Source organism: Vipera berus (genome assembly GCF_964194415.1).
Source record: "Vipera berus genome assembly, chromosome: 2".
Taxonomy (NCBI): domain Eukaryota; kingdom Metazoa; phylum Chordata; class Lepidosauria; order Squamata; family Viperidae; genus Vipera; species Vipera berus.
Genome location: NC_138203.1, coordinates 127,931,417 through 127,955,808, shown reverse-complemented (window position 1 = coordinate 127,955,808; position 24,392 = coordinate 127,931,417). Strand labels below are relative to the sequence as shown.

General features: G+C 41.9%; 1 protein-coding gene across 1 annotated transcript; it reads left to right on the top strand.

The window, feature by feature from the left end:
* Positions 1 to 14,516: 14,516 nt before the first annotated feature.
* LOC308664394 (microtubule-associated protein 1 light chain 3 alpha-like) lies at positions 14,517 to 21,647 on the top strand (the record flags this gene model as incomplete). Its single annotated transcript, XM_081321618.1, has 4 exons — positions 14,517 to 14,577; positions 15,333 to 15,388; positions 19,574 to 19,680; positions 21,464 to 21,647. 4 exons carry the CDS (start codon positions 14,517 to 14,519, stop codon positions 21,645 to 21,647), a joined length of 408 nt encoding a protein of 135 aa, XP_081177744.1.
* Positions 21,648 to 24,392: the final 2,745 nt, after the last annotated feature.

Sequence of the window (24,392 nt, the reverse complement as noted above, 5' to 3'; positions counted from 1 at the left end):
TTCTGGCGTCCATTTTTACATTTGGGTCAAAAAAAAATTTGCGCCTCCTGGGCACAAAAATCCCTGACCACGGCATCAGGCATTTTCTTCCCCAGACACCAATAATTGTTGATTTTTAAAAACTAGAAAAAACACCATTTTTAAGCATGAAATTTAACCCCGAATCTCATTCTGGCGTCCATTTTTACATTTGGGTCAAAAAAAAATTTTCGCATCCTTGGCACAAAAATCCCTGACCCCGGCATTAGGAATTTCCTTCCCCAGACACCAAAAAATGCTTGAATTTTAAAAACTAAAAAACCCCACCATTTTTAAGCATGAAATTTAACCCCAAATATAATTCTGGCATCTGTTTTTACATTTGGGTCAAAAAAAAATTTAGCCTCCTGGGCACAAAAATCCCTGACCACGGCATCAGGCATTTTCTTCCCCAGACACCAATAATTGTTGATTTTTAAAAACTAGAAAAAACTCCATTTTTAAGCAAGAAATTTAACCCTGAATCTCATTCTGGCATCTGTTTTTACATTTGGGTCAAAAAACATTTTTGCCTCCTGGGTACAAAAATCACTGACCCCTGCATCAGGAATTTTCTTCCCCATACACCAAAAAATGCTTGATTTTTAAAAACTAGAATAAACACAATTTTTAAGCATGAAATTTAACCCCAAATCTCATTCTGGTGTCCGTTTTTAGATTTGGGTAAAAAAAAAATCGCATCCTGGGTACAAAAATCCCTGATCCCTGATTTTTAAGCATGAAATTTAACCCTGAATCTTATTCTGGCATCCGTTTTTACATTTAGGTGAAAAAAATTTTTTTTCCTCTCCTGGGCACAAAAGTCCATGCAAGGAAATCAGGGATTTCCTTTCCCGGTCACCAAAACAGCTCGATTTTTAAAAAGTATAAAAAGCACAATTTTCGGCTTACAATTGTGGTAGACCTGCTCCTGAATGTTCTGGGCAAAGGAAACTATCATTCTGCTGCTTACTCTGTCCGAAAGATTGAAGTGGGTGAAATACAGAGCTTCTGCAGAGTATGGCTAAGTATGGTGGTGGTGCTATAGGTGAATAGTCCGAAGGGATGTGCATGCCGGTCCATGATGATACTTTTGCCTCCAATCTTTTCTGCATTGTTGATGTGGATGCTTTCAAAGTAGGCATTGGCTTGAATATGCAGAATTGGTGTGGTCTTGGAAGGTGGACATACCTGTCATCATGTGAGGGAAATGAAACATGACAGCCACCACTACTAGAATGGCAGCTGCAGACCATGCTGCCTATCAAAAACATATGCCATGGCTGAACTGATGGATTCAGACTGATGTTTCTGGATGCATTTGGTCCCATGCTTTGAGGTAACAAACACTCAGCCACTTTGTGGGAAAATTTTATTCTCCTCAATAAACGTGAGCATGTATCTCATTTATATATGTATTGATGCAGAGGCACTTGCCAGAAGCCTTAGTCCAAATACGGTAGGCCAAGGAAAACTTTTTGTTGTTGTTAGTTGCGAAGTCGTGTCCGACCCATCGCGACCCTATGGACAATGTTCCTCCAGGCCTTCCTGTCCTCTACCATCTTCTGGAGTCTATTTAAGCTCACGCCTACTGCTTCAGTGACTCTATCCAGCCACCTCATTCTCTGTCGTCCTCTTCTTCTATTGCCCTCAACCTTTCCCAGCGTTAGGCTCTTCTCCAGTGAGTCCTTCCTTCTCATTAGGTGGCCAAAGTATTTGAGTCAAGGAAAACTTATCATCATCAATTAAATACTGATTAAAATTATCTGCTTATAAAATAAAGAAACCCCATTTAAAATTAGCAATCCCCAATTTGCATATACTAATTCTTCTCTCTGCCTCCTATAAACCATCCACTCACAGGCATATATCAACCCCTCGCCCCTCAAAAAATCTTTCATCAGGACCAGCACAAAATGGAGAGAAAAAAATAGGACTAGTGTGAAGCAAGAGAAAGGAATAGCAAGGAAGGGAAAGGGATAGGGAAAGGGAAAGGAACATCTGGAAGCAGGATGAAGTAAAGGAAAGATATAAAACCGCAGAGGGAAAGAAAAACAAGAGAGAGATGGCCAAATTCACTAGGAAACACCCCTTTCAGAAGGTTAGGGTTCATCTTCAAATGGACAACCCAATTGGACAACAACAGATTTGCAACCCTATGTATTATCCAGTCTTCCATTCTTAGAAACAGTGGAGTCCTACGTGTGGGTGGACATGTGAAAAACTTTTCTTCCTATCTGGCATGGTAGATAGTTTGCCTAATTGTAACTCCCATATTTGCGTGACCATCTCTGATTCTTTCTGCCTTGTCCCGCTAAATCAGACAAGGCAGGCATGCCCCATATCCTGTCTATTAAACAATGATATCTGGGAGGGAATCAGGAAATACGGTTGTGCTCTGGACTATCCTGTCCCCTGAGATTCTTTCACCCCAACATTTTGTAGGACTTTGAAGACCAGAATGTTGCTCAGGCATGGATCTGGAGCTTCGGTGTATCTGTGGATGTGATTCTATATCTTTTTGTGGTTTGTGTTTGGTTTCTTCTTGGACACCATTATTCTATTACTGGTGTTCACTGGTGTTCCTTTCATTGTTTTTTATTTGGGCTTTTCATCCTATATTAGCAACCAGAATCACTAGTCCAAGAATGGACTAGTCATAAAAATCAATAAATACATAAACAATGCTTGAATATACTGTATATATATATATATATTGCTTGTGACATTACTATTAACGCCAAAGTCTTTCTCCTTCTCTTTCTCTTGCTACCTCACAGGGTAAGCCACCTAAAGAGGAAAGTGAAACAATTATGACAGGCAAACCTGGCCACAATTTCAATAAGCAGTTTGCTGAAGGGCACTACTTTGAATCTGCAAGAACCCTTGTGTCACCCCCAGCAGCCATCTTGTTCAGGCCTATTTGGAAGCTGGGTTGAGACTCTTTCATTCCATCCTGGATGACAAAAGGTAAATTTGGTTCATATAACTGACCTTTACATTATTTGTGTTTCAAAGGCAATTTTGTTTTACCGGCAGCCGGTGAATTATTCCTTCGGCATCCGAATGAGGAGCTTCCCAGATGGTTTATGGGCTTTACTTGGAATCAGCTCCTTTGTTAAATCACAAGCCTGAAAGAAGCAGAATTAAAATGTCAAGATAACATTACTTTACAAGGGGCCTTGAAGATAAAAGAACCAGATAAGTTTGACTCTCTTTGGATCACAGGAGCCTTTGCCTTAAAACGAGAGTAACTGGCTGGGAAAGAAAGAAAAAAAATTGATCTGGTTTAGCATTTGGGTACTTCTCTTCTTTTCCTCAGCTATATCATAGCTGGCTCAAATCTCAGATGCCAACTCTGTTTATGGAGTTCTATTTTTTAAAGTCATATATATCCTCATAAACAGGATAAGGAAAAATATGGGGTTTTTTTAGACAAAAAAATGCAAGTATTGAAGAAAGAATGTGAGACAAAGAGCTCTGGATCCTTAATTCTTACAAACCTGGGTGTGATTTCCTATGTGTTCTGAATTAAGATACTGAATTAGGACTGCCCGTCCCCCCCCCACATACACACACACACACAAACACAAATGCACACATTACTCATTTTATAAAGTTATCTTTTGCACTTTCAGAGTATACAATGCAGTTCTTTCTGTCATGAGAATAGACATCTGTTGAATTCAGCCAGTGCAGCCATATGAAATAACATTCACTATGTTTTTTTCACAAGACCTTGTTCAGATTGCAAATGTGTTCATATGTAGGTAGGATGGAGAGAATTTAACAGGGAACAAAACAGGAAAATCTTGTGGGGAAAAAGCAAAGTTGAGGAGCCTCCCTATTATATTTGGGATTGTGATGGTGGCGGATAGACACCGTGAGAAGGCTGGATAGATGTAAATTTTCCCAGTAATTTTGGTGAGGGCTTCTTCAAACATATAACCTTCTTCATTAAATCTGCCAGGGGAAATTCTCCTGCCTCCATCACAATGACAAAGCATATCCACTGGAGTCATCTCAGTTCATTCAATTTGTCACAGTGGTGGATATATAATCAGTAATTCATAATTCATATGGCATTTACATGCTACCTACTGGGATTTTTTTTTGTAAAAAAATAGAAGAATAAAAACTGAAAATTCACAAAGAGGCAGTAATTTGGAAACTTTAATGATAGAAAGACATATTTCCAGAAAGTACTACCTGATCCTATACATTTTGTTAGAAGAAATATAATATTGGAATAAATAGAGAAGCAGAATTTAAATAAAAGCATGAGCATATAGAGGAGGGGGGGGGGAAAGGAAGCCATCAGATCAGGACACCAGCTACCAAAGATAAGTGATGACATGGAAAAAAATCCTTCAAGATCAGACAAGGACCAGAAAACGGCAACCAGAGATAAGTTAACAATTGCTGTCATGAACCAAGTTATGTTTGATCCAACAACCTAACAAATCAACAAAAGGCTGAGGTGACATGGAAATGGAAGTTTGACAGCTGCTGCTGGCTACATATTAAAAGGAAGATATAAGGCAGGGGTGTCAAACTGCTGGCCCACGGGCCAGTTGCATCATACAAAGGCCGTGCCCACCCCAGCTCCAGCAATGAAAAAAAAAAAATTCGCGATACGTCCTGACACGTCACGTGACGTGGCAAATTTGACACCCGTGATATAAGGGTTCCCCTTCTGAGGATCTTCATCATTTATGTACATTACCACTACATTTTGGCATCTTTGTCTCCTTCAGTACTCCATATAAGCTTAAGACAATTCATAGTAGGGAAAGTTGTAAATATGAGACCACAAAGCTGAGTGCATGTGATGCCTGAATCATAAAAATAAAGCTTTTGTAAGTTCAAAGAAAGAGCCACAGTAATGGGTAAGGCCCCAGAGTAGAAACCAGGAGCCCATGAGTTCTAGTTCCATCTCGGGCACAAAACCAGCTGGGCAACCTTGGCCCAGGCCCTGTTAGTCTTAGGAAGGGAGGCAAGCAAGGGTAAACCACTTCTGAAATCTTGTCAAGAAAACTGCAGAGATTTGTCCAGGCAGTTGCCAGAAGTCAACACTGACTTGAAACCACCAAAGAAAAAAGAAAAAGATTTAACAGATTATGTGCTGTATGTTACTGCATATAATCCTAAACCTCTGTATTTCTGTTGAAAGTGTGCGAGTGTTCATACTAATAAATCATGCCCCTGCATGCTATTAAGCCTCAGCCGTCTTTGTCTAGTTCCAGGTGGGTAGTAAATCAGAAGGCAAGTGGCCTGGATGTGTGTTTCAGTAGGGAATATGAAAAATGAAAAACTAGTAAATTTGAAATAAGGTCTATGTAGAGATGAATGTACCAATGAAGGGGAATATTTGTAGCTCAGGGTTGAAATGAGGGGTCCTTGGTGCTCTCTGAGCTTGTTTCTTTTCTTGCAGATGTTTCATTACCCTAACTAAGTAACATCATCTGTGCTAGTGAATGTTGCGATTTTCAGGATCCTTTATTGTCAAATAAAAGTGTAGTGTTGCATGTAAAGAGCTGTTCTGTTCCAGCCTACTGCCGGCCCTGCAGAAAAGGCAGGGACAACCCCTTTACAAAGGCAAAAGGCTGGAACTAAGCCTGCCAAATTTATTGACACAAAACAGAGCAAACTGAACAAAACACGAACCACAAAACAGGAGCTATTCAAACGGTTGCCTTCAGCAAACCAGCCCTCCCACACATTCCCCTTTTAAACAGTTCAAGGCATGGCTTCTCTCTGCCTCCTTCCGAGGTGCCCCATTGCCTTCCTCTGTTTACTCCTGATTGACTGCCTCCTGCGTCGGGCGTCCTTGAACAGGGCCAGCTGTGGGTCATCTTCATCCACGCTGTCAGGCTCACACAGCTGGGTCTGCGTAGTAACCAGATGAGAGGGGCCTGGCTGAGAGCTCTGCGAAGCCTCAGAACTGTCCTCTGCAGGCTCTCCAAAACCCCCCTCCTCCTCCTCCTCTGAATCATCCGACCCAACTGCCGAACCCACAGGCTGACCCTGAATCACAGCAAGATCACATTGGAATACATATCTTAGAATTCTGAAATGTGCTATTGACTTTAGATTTCAGGGGAAAAAAGTTTATGAACACTCAATAAATATTCCCCAAACCTGGCCTACAACTGGAAAAAATATTCTAAAACTTTATCCTTGTGGGTTAGTCTAGCACAGGGGTAGGCAATCTGCCTAGCACAGGGGTCGGCAACCTAAAAAAGAAAAAGAGCCACTGGGAACCGGTTCCATCACAAATTAAAAAAAGAGGGAGCCGCGTGCGTGTGTCCATGCACGCGCATGCGCAAAAAGTTTTTTTGCGCATGCGCGGACGCACGCGGCTGCCATTTTTTAAAAAATGAGATGGAACCGGTTCCCGGTTGCCCGACGGCGACGGCCCGTCTGCAAAGCTGCCGCTTTCGGCAGCTTTGCAGACGGGCCGTGGCAGCTTCCTCAAAGAGCGGCGCCCCTGCCCATTCCGAGAGGTGCGCGCGCACCTCTCCGAACGACCGGAGGTGCGCGCGTACCTCCGCGCGAATGGGCAGCGGTGCCGCTCATTGAGGAAGCTGCCGCGGCCCGTCTCAGCTTCCTCAAAAAGAGAGGCGCCCCTGCCCATTCCGAGAGGTGCGCGCGCACCTCTCCGAACGACCGGAGTTGCGCGCGCACCTCCCCAAACCTTTGGGGAGGTGCGCGCGTACCTCCGCGCGAAGGGGCAGCGGCGCCGCTCTTTGAGGAAGCTGCCGCTTTCGGCAGCTTCCTCAAAGAGCGGCGCTGCTGCCCCTTCGCGCGGAGGTACGCGCGCACCTCCCCAAAGGTTTGGGGAGGTGCGCACGCAACTCCGGTCGTTCGGAGAGGTGCGCGCGCACCTCTCGGAATGGGCAGGGGCGCCGCTCTTTGAGGAAGCTGCCGCGGCCCGTCTGCTAAGCTGCCGCTTTCGGCAGCTTCAGAGACGGGCCGCGGCAGCTTCCTCAAAGAGCGGCACCGCTGCCCCTTCGCGCGGAGGTACGCGCGCACCTCCCCAAAGGTTTGGGGAGGTGCGCGCGCAACTCCGGTCGTTCGGAGAGGTGCGCGCGCACCTCTCGGAATGGGCAGGGGCGCCGCTCTTTGAGGAAGCTGCCGCGGCCCGTCTGCTAAGCTGCCGCTTTCGGCAGCTTCAGAGACGGGCCGCGGCAGCTTCCTCAAAGAGCGGCACCGCTGCCCCTTCGCGCGGAGGTACGCGCGCACCTCCCCAAAGGTTTGGGGAGGTGCGCGCGCAACTCCGGTCGTTCGGAGAGGTGCGCGCGCACCTCTCGGAATGGGCAGGGGCGCCGCTCTTTGAGGAAGCTGCCGCGGCCCGTCTGCTAAGCTGCCGCTTTCGGCAGCTTCACAGACGGGCCGCGGCAGCTTCCTGAAAGAGCGGCACCGCTGCCCATTCGCGCGGAGGTACGCGCGCACCTCTCCAAAGGTTTGGGGAGGTGCGCGCGCACCTCCGCCCATTCGGGGAGGTGCGCGTGCACCTCTCCAAACGGGCGGTGCCACTCTCCATTTGGAGAGGTGCGCGCGCACCACTGCCCGTTGGAAGAGGTGCGCGCGCACCGGGCGGCTGGGAGCCGCAAGAGACGGCTCAAAGAGCCGCATGCGGCTCCGGAGCCGCAGGTTGCCGACCTGTGGCCTAGCAGATGCAGGAGCCTTTTCCATTAGATTAAAACAAAGAGTCTCTAATAGTAACTGTTGTATAGTGAGTTCTTTGGAGGCAGTAAGCAAGGCGAGAGGTTGCAAACAGAGGCTTCTGCGCAGATACTTATATGGTTGGCCAATAGGTTTAAAGCAGGGGTGTCAAACTCAATTTCATTGAGGGCCGCATCAGCATTGTGGTTGCCATTGGGGGGCTGGGTGGGTGTGGCCAGCATGGGCATGGCTTACTGAGTGGGGCATGGCCAGCTTGACATCACTCACGTCGGGGGCACCTGTGCGGGCCTGGGCAGGACTGGGGCAGATCCGAGGGTCTCCGGCGGAAGGTGGGGTGGGACTGGGGCAAGCACTGGGGCATGGTCCATTGGAGGAGCTCACTGAGCCTCAGGCTGTGCATGGGGCCCCTGGACGGTGGGACGGATTGCCTGGAGCCCCGGGCAGCAAAAGTCAAGAGCCCAGCCCAACCCTTGAGCTCCCATGGCACCAGGACCCCACAGCCCTGCCTTGCCTAGTCGCACTGCCCCAAGGGGACACCCAACTGTGCTTACCTCCTCCTCGAGGCTGCTGCTGCTGTGCTCCCTCTCCTTGGCCAGGTTGCTCATGGTGTGTACAGGAGGACAAAGTGCATGGGTCAAAGGGAGGTCCATTCCCTCTCCATGTGAGGAGATCTGGCTTTGTAACCAAAGCATCCTCAGCAATAGGATGGGAGACCACCAGGGGATGGTGAAAGGGCAACAGGGCTGCTGGTGGCCAAGTGCTAAAGCAGGAATTCCCTCAGACCTTATTCCAATCTCCTTCCTTCCTTCCTTCCTTCCTTCCTTCCTTCCTTCCTTCCTTCCTTCCTTCCTTCCTTCCTTCCTTTTCCTTCCTTCCCTTTCTTCCTTCCTTCTTTCCTCCCTCCCCTCCTTCCCTGCCTCCCTCCTTTTCATTCCCATCTCCTTCCTTCCCTTTCTTTCTTCCTGTTTCCTTCCTTCCTTCCCTCCCTCCTTCTCTCTGTGCCCAGGAAGGGATGAGGGGAGGGGGAGAGGTTGGCAGCACTTCTCTCAAAGAAAAAGAGTTGGAAGAGACCTTTGAGGTCTTTAATCCAAGCCCCTACTCATTACCATTCCAGACAATGGAATATCCAATCTCTACTTAAAAGCCTCCAGTGATGGAGCATCTACAACTTCTGAAGGCAAGCCTTTTCACTGGTTAGTTGTTTTCACAAGTCCTTAGTTCTAGGCTGCTTTTCTTCTTGATTAGTTTCCATTTATTATTGCTTTCTGATGCTTTGGAAAATACGTTGACCCCTTCTTCTCTGCGGCAGCCCATCAAATATTGAAACACTGCTATCATGTCACCACCCCTAGTCCTTTACACTAAGCTAGACATACCCAATTCCCACAAACATTTGTCATATGTTTTAGCCTCCAGCTCCCTAATCATCTTTGTTTACCATCCATTTAGACCAGATGGTCCCCCTGGTTTGGTTTATAGAACAGTGGCCACAAGCAGAGCCTTCTCAGAGACAGCACCCCAATTATAGAACTTTCTCCCAAGGAAAATATGAATAAGTACATCCCTCACCTGTTTAGAGGCAACTCCAAACACACTGTTCAGCCAGGCATATGTAGAATAACAACACATTTTATGGTCAAAGAGCACTAAGTACATTACTACTAATATTTTTCTTTCTTAGAATACACACTTTTAATAATATTGTTTTAAGCAGTGCTAGTGATGCTTTACAATAGTTGTCTTTGAGAGTTTTCTTTTAAACCACCCTGGATTTCTCAGAAACTTTAATTTCAAATTAGATGTAGATTTAATAAATTAGGCAGAAGAAACAAATGTTTACATACATCTAAATCCCACAGACCTACTGCCTCCTACGCGCATACTACAGAGAAAATAAGGCATTGCATTTCTAGCCAGCGTAGCCACAGGCTGGCCTGGCAAAACTGAGCGACTGGAGGAGAAGCCCGGCAAAGTGGAGCGTTGCTGGGTGTGACGGGGTTAAACTGGGAGGGGCGGGGCGGGCTGAGGCAAATGAGCTGTAGCTGCTGCTGCACACCACCAGCCCCTGACCGCTCACCATTTCTGTGTACATGTTTCAGGGCGCCCAGTTGGCTTGTGGTGGGCCAGGGCTGGGGCAGCGGGGACCGGTTCCTTGCCATTTCTGGGACAGCCCCTGGGGGCCAAATCTGGGCCCTCCCCAGGCTGGATCCGGCCCGCGGGCCTTGTGTTTGACATGTCTGGTTTAAAGGAACCCATTCCCACCCTGAATCATCCAATGTTCTGGCTTAGTCAGTGACCGTTACACAGACACACCAATTGAGCAACCTTAAGCAGCATTCAGATAGACACGTGAAACAGTTCAAGTAAATCCAAATGCATTACAGTAACTTAATTCTATTCTGAAATACTCCCACAAACTACCACCTAATGAAGTGGGCTACAGTCCATAAAAGCTTTTGCTATAATAATTGCTTAGGTTTGTCTTTTTTATGTATAAAGTTTTTTATTTTATTTTTTTTCTCTACATACATATGTTAGTTTTTCAAACAACATGCGAGCTGGGTTCATAACACGCTGATACATATACAAATTCTACTCTTTGGTTCTCTCTTCCAACCATTTATAAAATAAATTCCAGCTTTTGTAGTATTCTGTTTCTTCTTTGTCTTTTAGTCTCATAGTTAATCTGTCCATCTCTGCGCATTCCATTATCTTCTTTATTACCTCTTCTTTTGACGGTACTTGTTCATTTTTCCAGCATTGCGCATAACTTATTCTTGCTGCAGTTACAATATGTAAAGCCAAGTATAAATTTTGTTTGTTAGTCTTTTCTGGTACTATACCTAATAAAAAAAATTCGGGATTAAATGCTACATGTTCTCCTAATATTTTTTCTAGCCAAGCATGTATTTTTTTCCCAATAAGCCTTTACTTTATCACATGTCCACCAAATATGACAATATGTACCATAATTGCTTAGGTTTTATTGCACCAAAAGAGTGTTGGTTTTTCAATAATAATCAAACATAGCTATCCCTTTGAAATTTCTGTATCAATGAATATACACCCATGTCATTCTCTTATACGTGCCTTCTGAAGTAGCACAATCCATTCAGACTCTTTTTATAACTCTATTCCATTCTTGGTCTCTGATCATAGGTCTGAATTTTAGAAAGCACATTCCTGCTAAGTAATGATTTAGGAATAGGAATAATAATCCACCCCATCCATGCAGTAATGTTGATAGAATCTACTTACCAAGGAAAATAAGTGGGCATGGAATGTTGCAAGTACACAGAGAGCTGAAGAAGATGAAAAAAGGGCATTGGAAGAATATCTGAAGGACAGTGAAGAAGATGCACTGAAGCTAGTATACCATGAAGGCTTACTGAGTAGTGGAGAAATGAAACTGGGCTACAAGACATGGCAAGGAAAAGTATTAGATGGCCAATATATTAAAACATAGCAGGCAAAGGAAATAACAACATGACCTGATAATACTAAGAGCAAGAAAGTTGAAGAAAGTGACAGAGTGGCTAATTTTGACTGCACCACACCAAGGTTTAAGAACAAATACACACAAAGCCAGAATGAGAAGACAGCAACAAACAGCAAGTGCCACCTCTGCAAAGAAGTTGAAGAAGCAGTGGACCACCTACAGAAGAGAATATTTGTAGCTCAGAGTTCAACTGTGGAGTTCTTGATGCTCTCGTAGTTTGATGGTTTTCTTCCAGACATTTCATTACAAACTAGACAACATCATCAGTGCACCACCTAGTTAGCTGCTGCAAGAAGACTGACTATAAACAATGGCATGACAAAGTAGTAGTAATGGTGCATTGGAAGACCTGCAAAAAATACCATTTGCTTGTAAGCAAAAACTTGTGGGACCATAAAATAGAGAAAGTAATAGCAAATGAAGAAGCTAAACTGCACTGGGACTTTAGAATTCAAACTGACAAGCATCCACCAGATAATATCCCTTTCTTATCAATAATCTTAATTATTATTGATAAGAAAGATTAAAAAAAGTCTGGATAGTGGACATGGCATTAATAAGAATGCAGAATAGAAGAGAAAAAAACTGGGAAAAATCACAAAATATAAAAATTCTGCAAATGGAACAACTATGACAAAAGAAAACCAACATAGTTCCAGTACTAATAATGCATCTTGGGTGCAGTTCCAAAATATCTGGAGCACCACTTGAATACCATCAACCTTGACAAAAATCATCATCAATCAACTGCAAAAGGCAGCTTTTCTTTGAACCAGTGGTGGGATTCAGCCAGTTCGCACCACTTCTGCAGAACCGGTAGCTATTTTTTTGTTGCCCAGGCCCAGAATGGACTTCTGGAAGTGGCATCCACACAGAGAACCAGTTGTTTGAACAGCTTACATCCTGCAATTATACATTTAATATTATGAAACAACATCTGCTTATCCCAGGGTCTTGGGAAGGATTCAATGGGCGGATAAAAATGTCAAATCCAGTCTAAACATTTGACCGATTATATGACCAACCATAATAATAATGTACTAAATTTATATGCCACCTGACTCCCAGCAACTCTTGGCAGTTTGCAAATTGTTAAAAACACTTTAAAACAAGAAACGGGGGGGGGGGGGAGAATAAAAATAGCAGAGATAACAAACCCAGGTGGGAATGAAAAAAAAGAAGAAAAGGGGACTTCAATCACTCAATAGAGGCCTGGGTGAAAACAGTGTGAAGAAGTAGAGAGTGCAGGAAGGTATCTAGATGTACATTTTCACTTTAGCATATGATTGCTGGCAGACATTTACAGTAAGATATGGCCCTGTGGCCCTCTAAGACTATTGAACTGCAACTCTCTGCAGTCTCATCCAGCAGAGTCAATGGCAAGGAATACTCAAAATTGTAGTTCAACAACACCTGGAATGCCACCAATTCCCCAACATAGGCTTTAATGCAACATTTGAATTCTGTGTGATACAATTTACCTGAAGTCTCCCTTGAATATAATTTTGGCTGCCTGACATACTTGCTTACCTGACATTCTTACTCCTTGTTCCCATAGGTGCCTGTTACTTTTAGTATATGGGGAATTGTTTAATTAAGAAATAGGCTTTTATTAGGTACCATGGGTTAGATTTTGGATTTACAGCTGCACCCAAGGAGAATGAGATTCAAATTTCTACTATACAATGAAGTGCCTTTTATACTTTTAAGTTAATATGCTTCCAGCTAACTGACTTCACAAGAGTGTTGGGAGAATCATTTTAATTAACATGAAAAATTTCATCCAGTAAGAATGCTGGTCAGTGATCTATGGGATCAGAGTTGAAATCCTCCCCATGAAATCCACATGGCAATCGATGTTATAGGATTCTTATAACATTTTAGAATCCTGGAAATCTAGACATAGATACTTGTTTTTTTAAGAGGACTGGGGATTGGACAGCATGATTAGACTAAATATCAAGTGTCGTAGAAGGGACCTTGGCTTCATATGACCACTTTCCTTCCTTTGAGTCATTTGAATACTAATATTAGATAAATGGATTGATCCATTAATTTCAAATTATAATAGCCTAATATGGACTTGATCTTATCATTGAGGCAAACTATGGAAAGTTATGGTCTGGGAAACAAATAGGTTTGTGTGAATATTCACCACTCTTTCTGAATTTAGACTATCAAACTGATTCAAGAAATGTATGCATTGGTTTTACAAACCGAATTAAATGCATCCAAAACCATAACCAGTTCAGATACTTTTCATCCATGTATTTTAATTATCTGAATCAAATCAAATCTAATTGGGAAATTCATCCCTAGAAAATCTCAAATTCCAACAAAATTGGAAGCTGCAGTGCATTTAGCTAAGGAGAATTGGAAGGAACATCAAGTGTATGAGTTTATTTATCTTTGAAATATTTTTACATAATTAAAAAATCTCAAAACTGTTCTGGGAAGCCCTTTGTTCTAGAGATGTCCCTCAATGCAAATTGTCTCTCTGCCTCCTCAGTTGGCCTTGTGCTCTGCATTTCTTTCCTGGAATGGTTCCTAAAGCTGCAAACATGCCTATCAATCTTAATAAGGCTGTAGGTTTTAACAGATTTACAAAGGAGTAAGCTCTATTGAATTTAGATGCATTTATTTCTGATTATGCACACATCACATTTAGCTGCACGGAAACCACACACATTACTGTCTGCAAAGTCCTAATCATTACTGAGTTCACTGTAAGTTTATTCTTGCATAACTATGCAAAAACCTAGCACTCAGTCCTACACAAGCTTACACAGAAGTAATTCTCACTTTCTTATCAGAATAGGACCAAAGCACTAAACCCAGGTTGTTAAGAGCGTTCCCCACATCAATCAACATCAGCCAAGGCTACTAAAAGTTGAAATTCAGCCACTGCTGGGAAGCCACAATTTCCCCACCCTTATGCATGTGTTTCAGTGTAGAGAGAAAGATGGGAAGCAGCGAGTATATAACTCATATATATGTATTGTAATGTGCATGAGCAGTAGATTTAAGGGGCAAAATGCAAATTTGCTCCTCCTACATATCTCTTTTCGCTGGTCCAGATGAGATAAGGACCTTGGAAGCTCACCTGTAACCAAGTTGCTTTATTGCAGTTGTATTTCTTTTCCTTCACACAAACAGCTGCCATTTCCTCAAAAAGCTCCACCCTCAAACTTTGCCTTAATAAATGAGCTGCTTGCCCTTATATTAACTAAGGAATAACAGAGATAGGAAAGCAAGGAGTTTAGGAAAGCAGGAATTGCCTTATCTGGCAGGGGAAATACCTTTTACAGACATGCTGAAGATGCAAAGAAACCACTGTGAAAACCGTCCTTTCAAGGAGCGGAAAAGTTTTGGTAAATGGACTGTTGCTTCAAAGGGAGACCAGGATTATATAATTTTCTTCCATTTTCCTGCTTTCTTCTTCTAATCTACTCATCTATCTAACATTGTATTTTTGGATTCTCTGTCCTATATGGGGCTGTTAGAGCTGTTTAACATTTCAGTTCTGCTTTTCCTTCACCCAAATGCATACTGTTCTTCTATTATCTATCTTCTTCTTTACATGAACCTTGCAAGTTAATCCAAGAGAGCCCTAAGAGCTGTAAGACATTTGAACCTCTTTGTTCTACCTGCTCATTTATAGGATTAACCAACGGAAATATTTCCTGACAGTTGGTATTCCAACTGACTTTAAGGAAGCTGTTGGGAATAGAATAGAGGAACCTTGTTAAAGAAAATGGGGCAATCCTCATTCCTCCTGACTCATTAAATAGAGAGGACAGCGCCAACTAGTATATGAAATGATTTCTTAACATATAGTGGGGGCGACGGGAGTTGTAGCATCTATAGGGCCACGGTTGCATATTTTTATGTGATTTTTCTTCCAGTTTTACCACTCTACACTTAAAAAGCTTGTTTCTTAGGCTAAAAACATGGTAAAAATTACTGACTTCAACATCTCAGTTTATTTGGGTGGAGCAACTTGGTTTATGCTGATAAGAATTGATAACTTCTAAAGTAAATTGGGACAGAATAAAGAATCATTGTGGGTTGAATCTTCCTAAATTCTTATAGCTACTGGTGTGTGAATATATGTCTGTCTGTTTAGCAACTCGGATGAATGAGACAACAGAAATTCGGGGGAAGTATCCGAACAAAATTCCGGTAAGCAAAATTCCTTTTACCCCATTTGATAGAATGACTCAGCTTTTGCTGTAACTTCCAAGAACTCAGCTAATGAAAGGGATGCAGTTAACTAAAGATATAACTAATTAGAGATTGAACTTCTGTTTTGTGAAGAAGCTTCAGTGATATACAAGAACAACTCATATACATCCAATGGTCTTGTGACATATGTTAAGCAATAATGATGAGGCCTGACACCCTAAAACTTTTTTTGGGGGGTTCACATTGGCTAATATTTGCCCACCATGATAAACCACAAACTAGCTAGGGAGGTGTGGCTTGGGGAAATGGAAGGACCCAGAAGATGCTCCTATGATCCCAACATTTTGCTTGGAAACTGCAGAATAGACTTGACTTGGTTCAGTCAACAGTGGGATCTTACTGCCCTGTCTATTTATGAGCAAACTTCCTAAAACAAGCCTTCTAGATGAATAATAAAATGCAAGAGCAATGAAAGGAAAAACCTTGATTTTGGCAGTCTTAATGTGAGAAACAGGAGCCTTGCTTTCCATTTCCAATCTCACTGTTTCAAATGCCACAAGATTAGTCATCAGATATATATATGAAATTGAAAAGACTCTTTGTGCTCACATGATGGGCTACTTCATAGTTTAACTTTGATACTTTGATAACTTTATCAAATAAACCACAATAAGAATCCTACATTAGTTGAGCCATTCTTTGCATCTGATGGTGCACTGCACCTCAAAAAGCTATGCCTTTTAATAACACTTAATAAAAGCTACTAGAATCCTAATTTTTGCTACCACAGAATAAGCACAGCTTTCCTCCTATGATGCCAGCACTACTGTACAATGATTAAGTTACATGATTGTTTTAATGTACATTTCAACTTCTGGAAATATGACATAATGAAAATAATGAAAGAGGGAAAAGGTTCTCACATCTTTGTTCCTATGTTGGGGGATCAGATGATATTCTGTAATCAGTTCAACTAATTCTTGATTTGAATCTGCCTGCCCTAATCCATGGATCTTAACCTAAGTTCTTTGAACGCTAGAGTCTGCCTTAGTTGCCTTTCAGCATTGCATAGACTAGACTAGAGTCTTCAAGTAAATGCAGGGTTTCTCCTACATGGTAAAGTACTAGCTAAGACTTAGTTGGGATCAGTGAGTTCCACTTCTGATTCCAATTTGGTCTCTATGTTAAGACATTAAGTCTTTAACTATAGTTTATTGAATAAGTTAGAAATGATTTGGGTTGTTGTATTATACTAAGATAATAACTTGTAAGCTATAACCAATCTAGCCACATGATTTCACGCAGTGCATGAAATAAGCTGTTGAAACTTTAGTCCTATGGGAAATTAGGAGTCACACCTGGAATATTATTGGATGGCTGGATATGAAGAAGGGAAGAGTTTTTACTTCTTTAAAACTTATAGAGTAGGTAATGTCAGCAAATGTTAACATGTTGTGTAGGCCACACCTGCTGAAAGCTGATTTCCAATATATCCCATCAAATGCAAGGTCTTGTCCTAAAGGCTACCTGACTATCTAATAACCTACCGAGCAATCAGAGCATCAAACTTCCAATCATTGTCCCTAAGGTGACAATTTAAAATGTCCCAATCTATTTTATAGGATTGTTAAAAGCATCAGCTGTTGTGACACTTGCATATTGTGCTAATTATGATTTCCTGGCAAGGTTTACATGACATGCAAAGCTGAAGAAACCATTATATCTTGATGTCACATGTGAAGCAAATAAATATTTAAGGTTTACTGTTTTTCAAAAGTATACAAATGCCACTTAGCACTCTGCTGGTTGGTGAATCAATGGAAACCAATTTTAGTTTTCCAAATCCAAGGCAGAGATGTGTCCCTCCACAGCTCTGCTGACAAACCAGAAAGCTCAGGTTTAAAACAGATGCTCTATAGTCAACTATACAGGTGAAACTTGAAAAATTAGAATATTGTGCAAAAGTTCATTTATTTCAGTAAGGCAACCTAAAAGGGGAAACTAATATATGAGATAGACTCATTACATGCAAAGCAAGATAGTTCAAGCCGTGATTTGTCATAATTGTGATGATATGGCTTACAGCTCATGAAAACCCCAAATCCACAATCTCAGTAAATTAGAATATTGTGAACAGGTGCAATATTCTAGGCTCAAAGTGTCCCACTCTAATCAGCTAATTAAGCCATAACACCTGCAAAGGGTTTCTGAGCCTTTAAATGGTCTCTTAGTCTGGTTCAGTAGGAATCACAATCATGGGGAAGACTGCTGACCTGACAGTTGTGCAGAAAACCATCATTGACACCCTCCAAAAGGAGGGAAAGCCTCAAAAGGTAATTGCAAAAGAAGTTGGAAGTTCCCAAAGTGCTGTATCAAAGCACATTAATAGAAAGTTATGTGGAAAGGAAAAGTATGGAAGAAAAAGGTGCACAAGCAGTGGGGATGACCACAGCCTGGAGACGATTGTCAGGAAAAGGCCATTCAAAAGTGTTGGGGACTTTCACAAGGAGTGGACTGAGGCTGGAGTCTGTGCATCAAGAGCCACCACACACAGACGGATCCTGGACATGGGCTTCAAATGTCGTATTCCTCTTGTCAAGCCACTCCTGAACAACAAACAACGTCAGAAGCGTCTTACCTGGGCTAAAGAAAAACAGACCTGGTCTGTTGCTCAGTGGTCCAAAGTCCTCTTTTCTGATTAGAGCAACTTTTGCATTTCATTTGGAAACCAAGGACCCAGAGTCTGGAGGAAGAATGGAGAGGCACACACTGCAAGATGCTTGAAGTCCAGTGTGAAGTTTCCACAATCTGTGTTGATTTGGAGAGCCATGTCATCTGCTGGTGTTGGTCCACTGTGCTTCATTAAGTCCAGGGTCAATGCAACCATCTACCAGGAGATTTTGGAGCACTTCATGCTTCCTTCCACAGATGAGCTTTATGGGGATGCTGACTTCATTTTCCAGCAGGACTTGGCACCTGCCCACACTGTCAAAAGCACCAAAACCTGGTTCAATGACCGTGGGATTACTGTCCTTGATTGGCCAGCAAACTCACCTGACCTGAACCCCATAGAGAATCTATGGGGCATTGCCAAGAGAAAGATGAGAGACATGAGACCGAACAATTCAGAAGAGCTGAAGGCTGCTATTGAAGCATCCTGGTCTTCCATAACACCTCAGCAGTGCCACAGACTGATAGCTTCCATGCCACGCCACATTGAGGCAGTAATTACTGAAAAAGAGGCCCAAACCAAGTACTGAGTACATATGCATGCTTATACTTTTCAGAGGTCCAATATTGTTCTATGTACACTCCTTGTTTTATTGATTGCATGTAATATTCTAATTTTCTGAGATTGTGGATTTGGGGTTTTCATGAGCTGTACACCATAATCATCACAATTAAGACAAATCACGGCTTGAACTAAATCTTGCTTTGCATGTAATGAGTCTATCTCATATATTAGTTTCCCCTTTTAAGTTGCATTACTGAAATAAATGAACTTTTGCACGGTATTCTAATTTTTCGAGTTTCACCTGTAGTTATCGGACCTTAAGGTGTATCGCTCAAACAGAGCTTGTTGTTACCCAAAGCTTTTGAAAAGAAAAGATCTCATCTATGAAGTCATTCTAGGAGCAATAGGCCTCAATCCTGGATTGCGCTTGCATTTACAGTATCTTTCTATTGAACCATTCCTCTGCTGAACTTGGAGTAATTTCTGCATAGCTACAGAAACCAATCATTTTCTAGCAGCTTGCACAGACCTGTCAGCTTATATAAGAGCCTTGGTGGAGCAGTGGGCTAATGCCTCCTTAAGTAACACCAGCTGCCTGCAATTAGTGCAGGTTCGCGTCCCACCAGGCTCAAGGTTGACTCAACCTTCCATCCTTCCGAGGTAGGTAAAATGAGGACCCAGATTGTTGGGGGCAATTAAGCTGACTTTGTAATAATGCCGCTTGGTGTGTGTGTGTGAAAGCCCTAATAAGCAGGCATATACATAGAATGAAGGCTAAGCTTGTAAGCCGCCCTGAGTCTTCGGAGAAGGGCGGGATATAAATGGAATTAAAATAAAATAAATAAAAATATAGTAATATAACTTTCAATCTGCCCCTTCAAAAATCAAAAGCTTGTAATTGAAGGATTGTAGGATCTTGATAATTAAATAAATTCCTTTGTCCACAGGTGGTAGTGGAACGTTACAGGAAGGAGAAGTCTCTTCCCCAGTTGGATCGGATCAAGTTTTTGGTTCCTCCAGATGTATCCATATCTCAGTTTGTTTTCACTCTGAGGTAGATGGGGACTGGAATTGGGCCATGGGAAGAATATTGCCTTTCATTCTGAGGTTCTCAGGCAAAAAGCATTATATGCAAGTCTGTCCTGTTTGCTGTGGTTACTTTACAATGGCACTTTTATATTCCTAAGGAAAGAGAGTTGGCTTTACTTACTGACATCAGAGCCACATTGCCCTCAATTCGAGCCTTCTCCTGTACAGTTCTTACCCCAGAACATATTATTGATATTAGCATAAACTGTCTATGGACCTTGCAGTGCTGAGTTCTTTGTCCCAAAGGTGCTTTTTCGAAAGGCAGCTGGGCTTGTTTTTTCTTGATGTTTTGCTTCTCATTTAAGAAGCTTCTTTAGTTCTGATGGAAGAAATCAGAACTGAAGAAGCTTCTTGGATGAGAAGCAAAACATCAAGAAAAAACAAGTCCAGCTGCCTTTTGAAAAAGCACCTTTGGGACAACCGTGACCTAGATGACTGAGAATCTCCATAGACATACTTCAAAGGTTAAAAACGTACACTGTTTCTAAAAGAAGATCCAATCTTTTCCATTTGACAAAAAGCCCTATTGAAACAATATGCAATTCTAGAAAAGTAAAAGTAAAAAAAATGTATCTGAATAATATGGCACTCAAAACCTTGCTCTGCTTCTTATACTGTTCCCAATTACCAAATAAGAACCATTTGCTGATATAGGGCAAGAACTTACTGTAAATGTGGCCTGTGCATGCCTGCTACCATAATTATTAACTCAGCTGAATATGAGAAGTGACTCAATGAAGGAGCAGTTCATCAGGGGATAAATCAGCACCCACATTCTGCAAAAAGACTAGTGGGCAGAGCCAAAATGACCTAGTTATTGCCTCATCCAGATTCAGCATACCTTCCTACAGTTTTAAAGGTACTAACATGGCAAGGATGAACTCATCTTGATTTTCTAGAAAACCCTTTTCTTGAGACTAAAGCTTGCTCTCCAGATGTTTACAGCATTACAATGTTGGCAATGCTGAATGTTGGCAATGCTGGGTAAAACTGTTGGGAATGGGAATTCATGTAACCCCAAAGGGGTGGGGTGCTGCCTTCACTGGTCTGGGGCACATGGTAATGGGACACCCACACTTCAAAAAGAGTTTAGAATATGTGCTTCAGGCCTCATATGAGCAAAGCATCCCTTTTAGTCATTTAGTCTATTCATTTAGTCATCCATGTCCCTTTTCAAGCTTGTGTGCAAGAGGGCCGAAAAGCTGCTGCTGCTGCTTAATGGAGCAAATAATTATGCAACTCATAAAAGTAGCTGCATTGTTTTTAGGCTTGGGCATGGGGGGAAAAAGCATGTGGGTTTTCATGAATAATAGAGGTGCAGCCTTCCATACAAGGTCCAAAAGGCTTTCTTCTGAATCAGTTTTGAAACGTCTGCAGCCCTTATATACTCCAGTCCTTTTGGAGGCAGGTGAAAAACCTCTTTATTTCCAGATTATTATTTTTTTCTTAAATCCACTTCAGTGTTTTTAGAAGTTTAACTGCTACTGATGAGCAGGGCTCTTAAATTACATTAATTGCTGTTATTGCTTTTTTTTTCTTACTGTGTTTTTGCTATGTTGGTTTGAGGTTGTCTTTCGCATGCCGTGATTTTATTGTTATGTGTATCAGGGAACTGTACAAGAAATACATTTTTTTTAAAAAAAATGTGGCCCCATAGATTACCTGGGCTGGATCAAATCTAATCAGCAGCTATCCCTTTTCTTTCTTCTGGTCTTGCCTTGACAACTCTTCTTTTTCTCCTTCTCCAGAACCCGGCTATCCCTCACAGCTACACAAGCCTTCTACTTACTCGTGAACAATCAAACCCTCCCCTGTCCTAGTCTGACTATTTTAGAGATCTACAACAACAACAAGGATGAAGATGGCTTCCTTTATATGACCTATGCTTCTCAAGAAATGTTTGGTGCAGGTTCCTCTTCTGAACACCAATGAAGCCAACTTTGGGGGGGGGGGTGATCCACACCTCCCTGAGAGCCAAAATTGGCAAAAAGAAGATTTTAAAGACTGTTTGGGCACAAGGATGGCCTGGGAGGGTATTCTCAGCCAGCCACAGGCATTTCTCTTATGACTTTGGTCCCTGATACTACTTCATTGCTTCACTTTTGGCTCTGCCTGAATGGACTTTTGGGAGGATGTGGTCCTTTGAGATTCTTAATAACTCTGCGGGTTGTTAGTTTAATCCACTGCCAGCTTATTCTTTTTTAGACTTACTGTTTTATTTATTTATTTTCTTGATAAAATGAATTTCACTTCCTGTTGCGCACGGAGAGCAGTGTCTCTTTATTAGGGGGAAAAAACTGATTGACCTAAGAAGGAGAATCTGGAGAATGCCACTTGTGGACATTTTAATTGCACAGTCACTGGTTACTGCATCCCTCCCTCTCTTTCCCCTTTTCCCCTTAAGATTACAATAAAGAAATAAATGAGCGCAATTCCATATCTGATCTGAGAAGGCCTCTTATTTATTTTTCTACCCATAAGATTAACTGAATGACTCAATACCTTTTATAATCATTCTGTTGCCTTTTCAAAAGAGGGGCAGAGGGATGCTTGACTATGGACTTCCTTTCAAAGAGACTTTGTAGGATTTGAACAGATATGTAGACTCCCCCCCCCCCCCCAATCTGCTGGCTTCTAGATGGGCTGCAAGCTCTACTTCTGCTTATTCTCAGCCAGCATGACTGGTCTTTTTGGCTGGAAATGTTCTGCTGTAGTCCCAGCACATCTGATACCTGATACACAGGGAAATGCTGGTCCAGTGGATTCTGTCTGGCTTAATGAAGAAATCCCTCTTTGGCTTATCCTGATGATAAATATCATTTTGGCCTTAGTATCTTATCCTTCATCATGACAAGAAAGATGAGACATGGGAGATAATTATCATTCAGTCCACAGACAATTCAGGATCTGAGATGGTTATCCTTTGGGGCACATGAGTGTCTTAGATCGAGAAGCTAGAATTAAAGGGTTACATATACTGAACAGACTTAGTAGGGATCAGTGGTCAGTAAGGAAGCATGTCAAGAATAAGAGCTGGGCACTTTGAAGGGGCATTTCAGAAATCAGTGATGCTGTAATATGTACAAAGCAATACCTAGGCCAGGGGTGTCAAAATGCCGGCCTGCGGGCTAGTTACATCATGCAGAGGCCATGCTCACCCCAGCTCCAGCAATACAAAAAAAGTCATGACATGTCACAACACGTCATGTGACACAGCGAGTTTGACACCCGTGACCTAGGCTATGCCTGAAGAATGTGCTCCAACAAACTGGCCTGAACAGTAGGCAGTATACAATGAATTCTTATATTGTGTGAAGCTACGATTGGTTTAAGCATGATTTATTGAGAAACTAATTGGCTTAGCTTGTTAAATCATAAATGATGGTTTATGCATGGTTTGTTTCTTTTCAGATTTCCAATATAGCACAACAGTAGGGTTTCCTCAATGCATTGATCCTGATTTTTCAATCTATATATATTTATATCTATATGCCTACCTTTCTCAGTAAGATATGTAACTAAATCCCTGCCTCTTCAACTCACCAAGTAGTAAACAATTGTGCGAACACTCGTCAACATGAGTTATTTGGTGCCATACAGAAGATTTTCAGCAATTCCTGTCCTAATTTTTATCACATGGGCAGTTTTAAATTATATATGTATTGCAGTTTCTTTTGGCTTAAAGCTACAACATGCAAACAATATCTCATAACTTCGTTCTTGGAATAGATATGTTGTTAAAATTCCCAATTTAATATGGCTTTGTACTGTGATAGAATGCAAGCTCTTCCTTTAGGTTACCTTATAATAGGTTTTTGGTTATAATTATCCCTTTGGGTTGTCAGCTGAAAAGCTGTCATCCAATTAAATAAATCTAACTGCATTTGGCTGATTAAGTATTAAGGATATTTTATACACACACACACACACACACACACACACAAAAATAATTCTTCTGAAGGGGGAAGTTGTACTTTGTTTCATGCTTTGAATCAAGTAGGGTGTGAAACAGGACAGTTTTTTCCCCTAGGGGACAGAACTATTGCTTTTTCAGTATCAGCCACCTCAAAAATTCATATATATATATGAAAACCCAAAAATTATGTGTCTGAACATAATCTCCTGCTGCATGGTCAGCCAGAGGCATCTTTTCTTAATCCTATTATATTCCTACTCTATATTATGAATTAATTACACAATCATTTATATCCAGCTTTTCAGACCAACAATCCTTTCAAAGCAGCTTACAAGCAATAGAAATAGGGGCCCATCAAACAGAGTAATTAAAAAAAAACAACCACCCTAAAATGCCTTCCATTGGGGCATTTTCTGGGGATGTCCCTATGGAGTTGAGGGAAAATCAAAGTTGCTTCTGAGACATCAATCACCATCTTCCTCTTTTAATGGGTTGGTCTAATTAGATCACTAAATTTTGAAGCTGTAAATTGTGGGTGGGTTGGAGAGGTGTTGCATTAGCACTGAATCAGATTCTGGAAAACTAGGGCTCTCAAGAGACTTGAGAAAATAGAATTTCTTCTATTAATATAATCCCCAATTTCCCCTCATTGTCCTATATCAGAACGTGCCCTTTGATACTTGGCTCCTTCTCACATTGCATAAATAACATTTCTGCTTAGGTTGATAGGATGGCTTTCTTCCTTAAAGCATCATCTAACC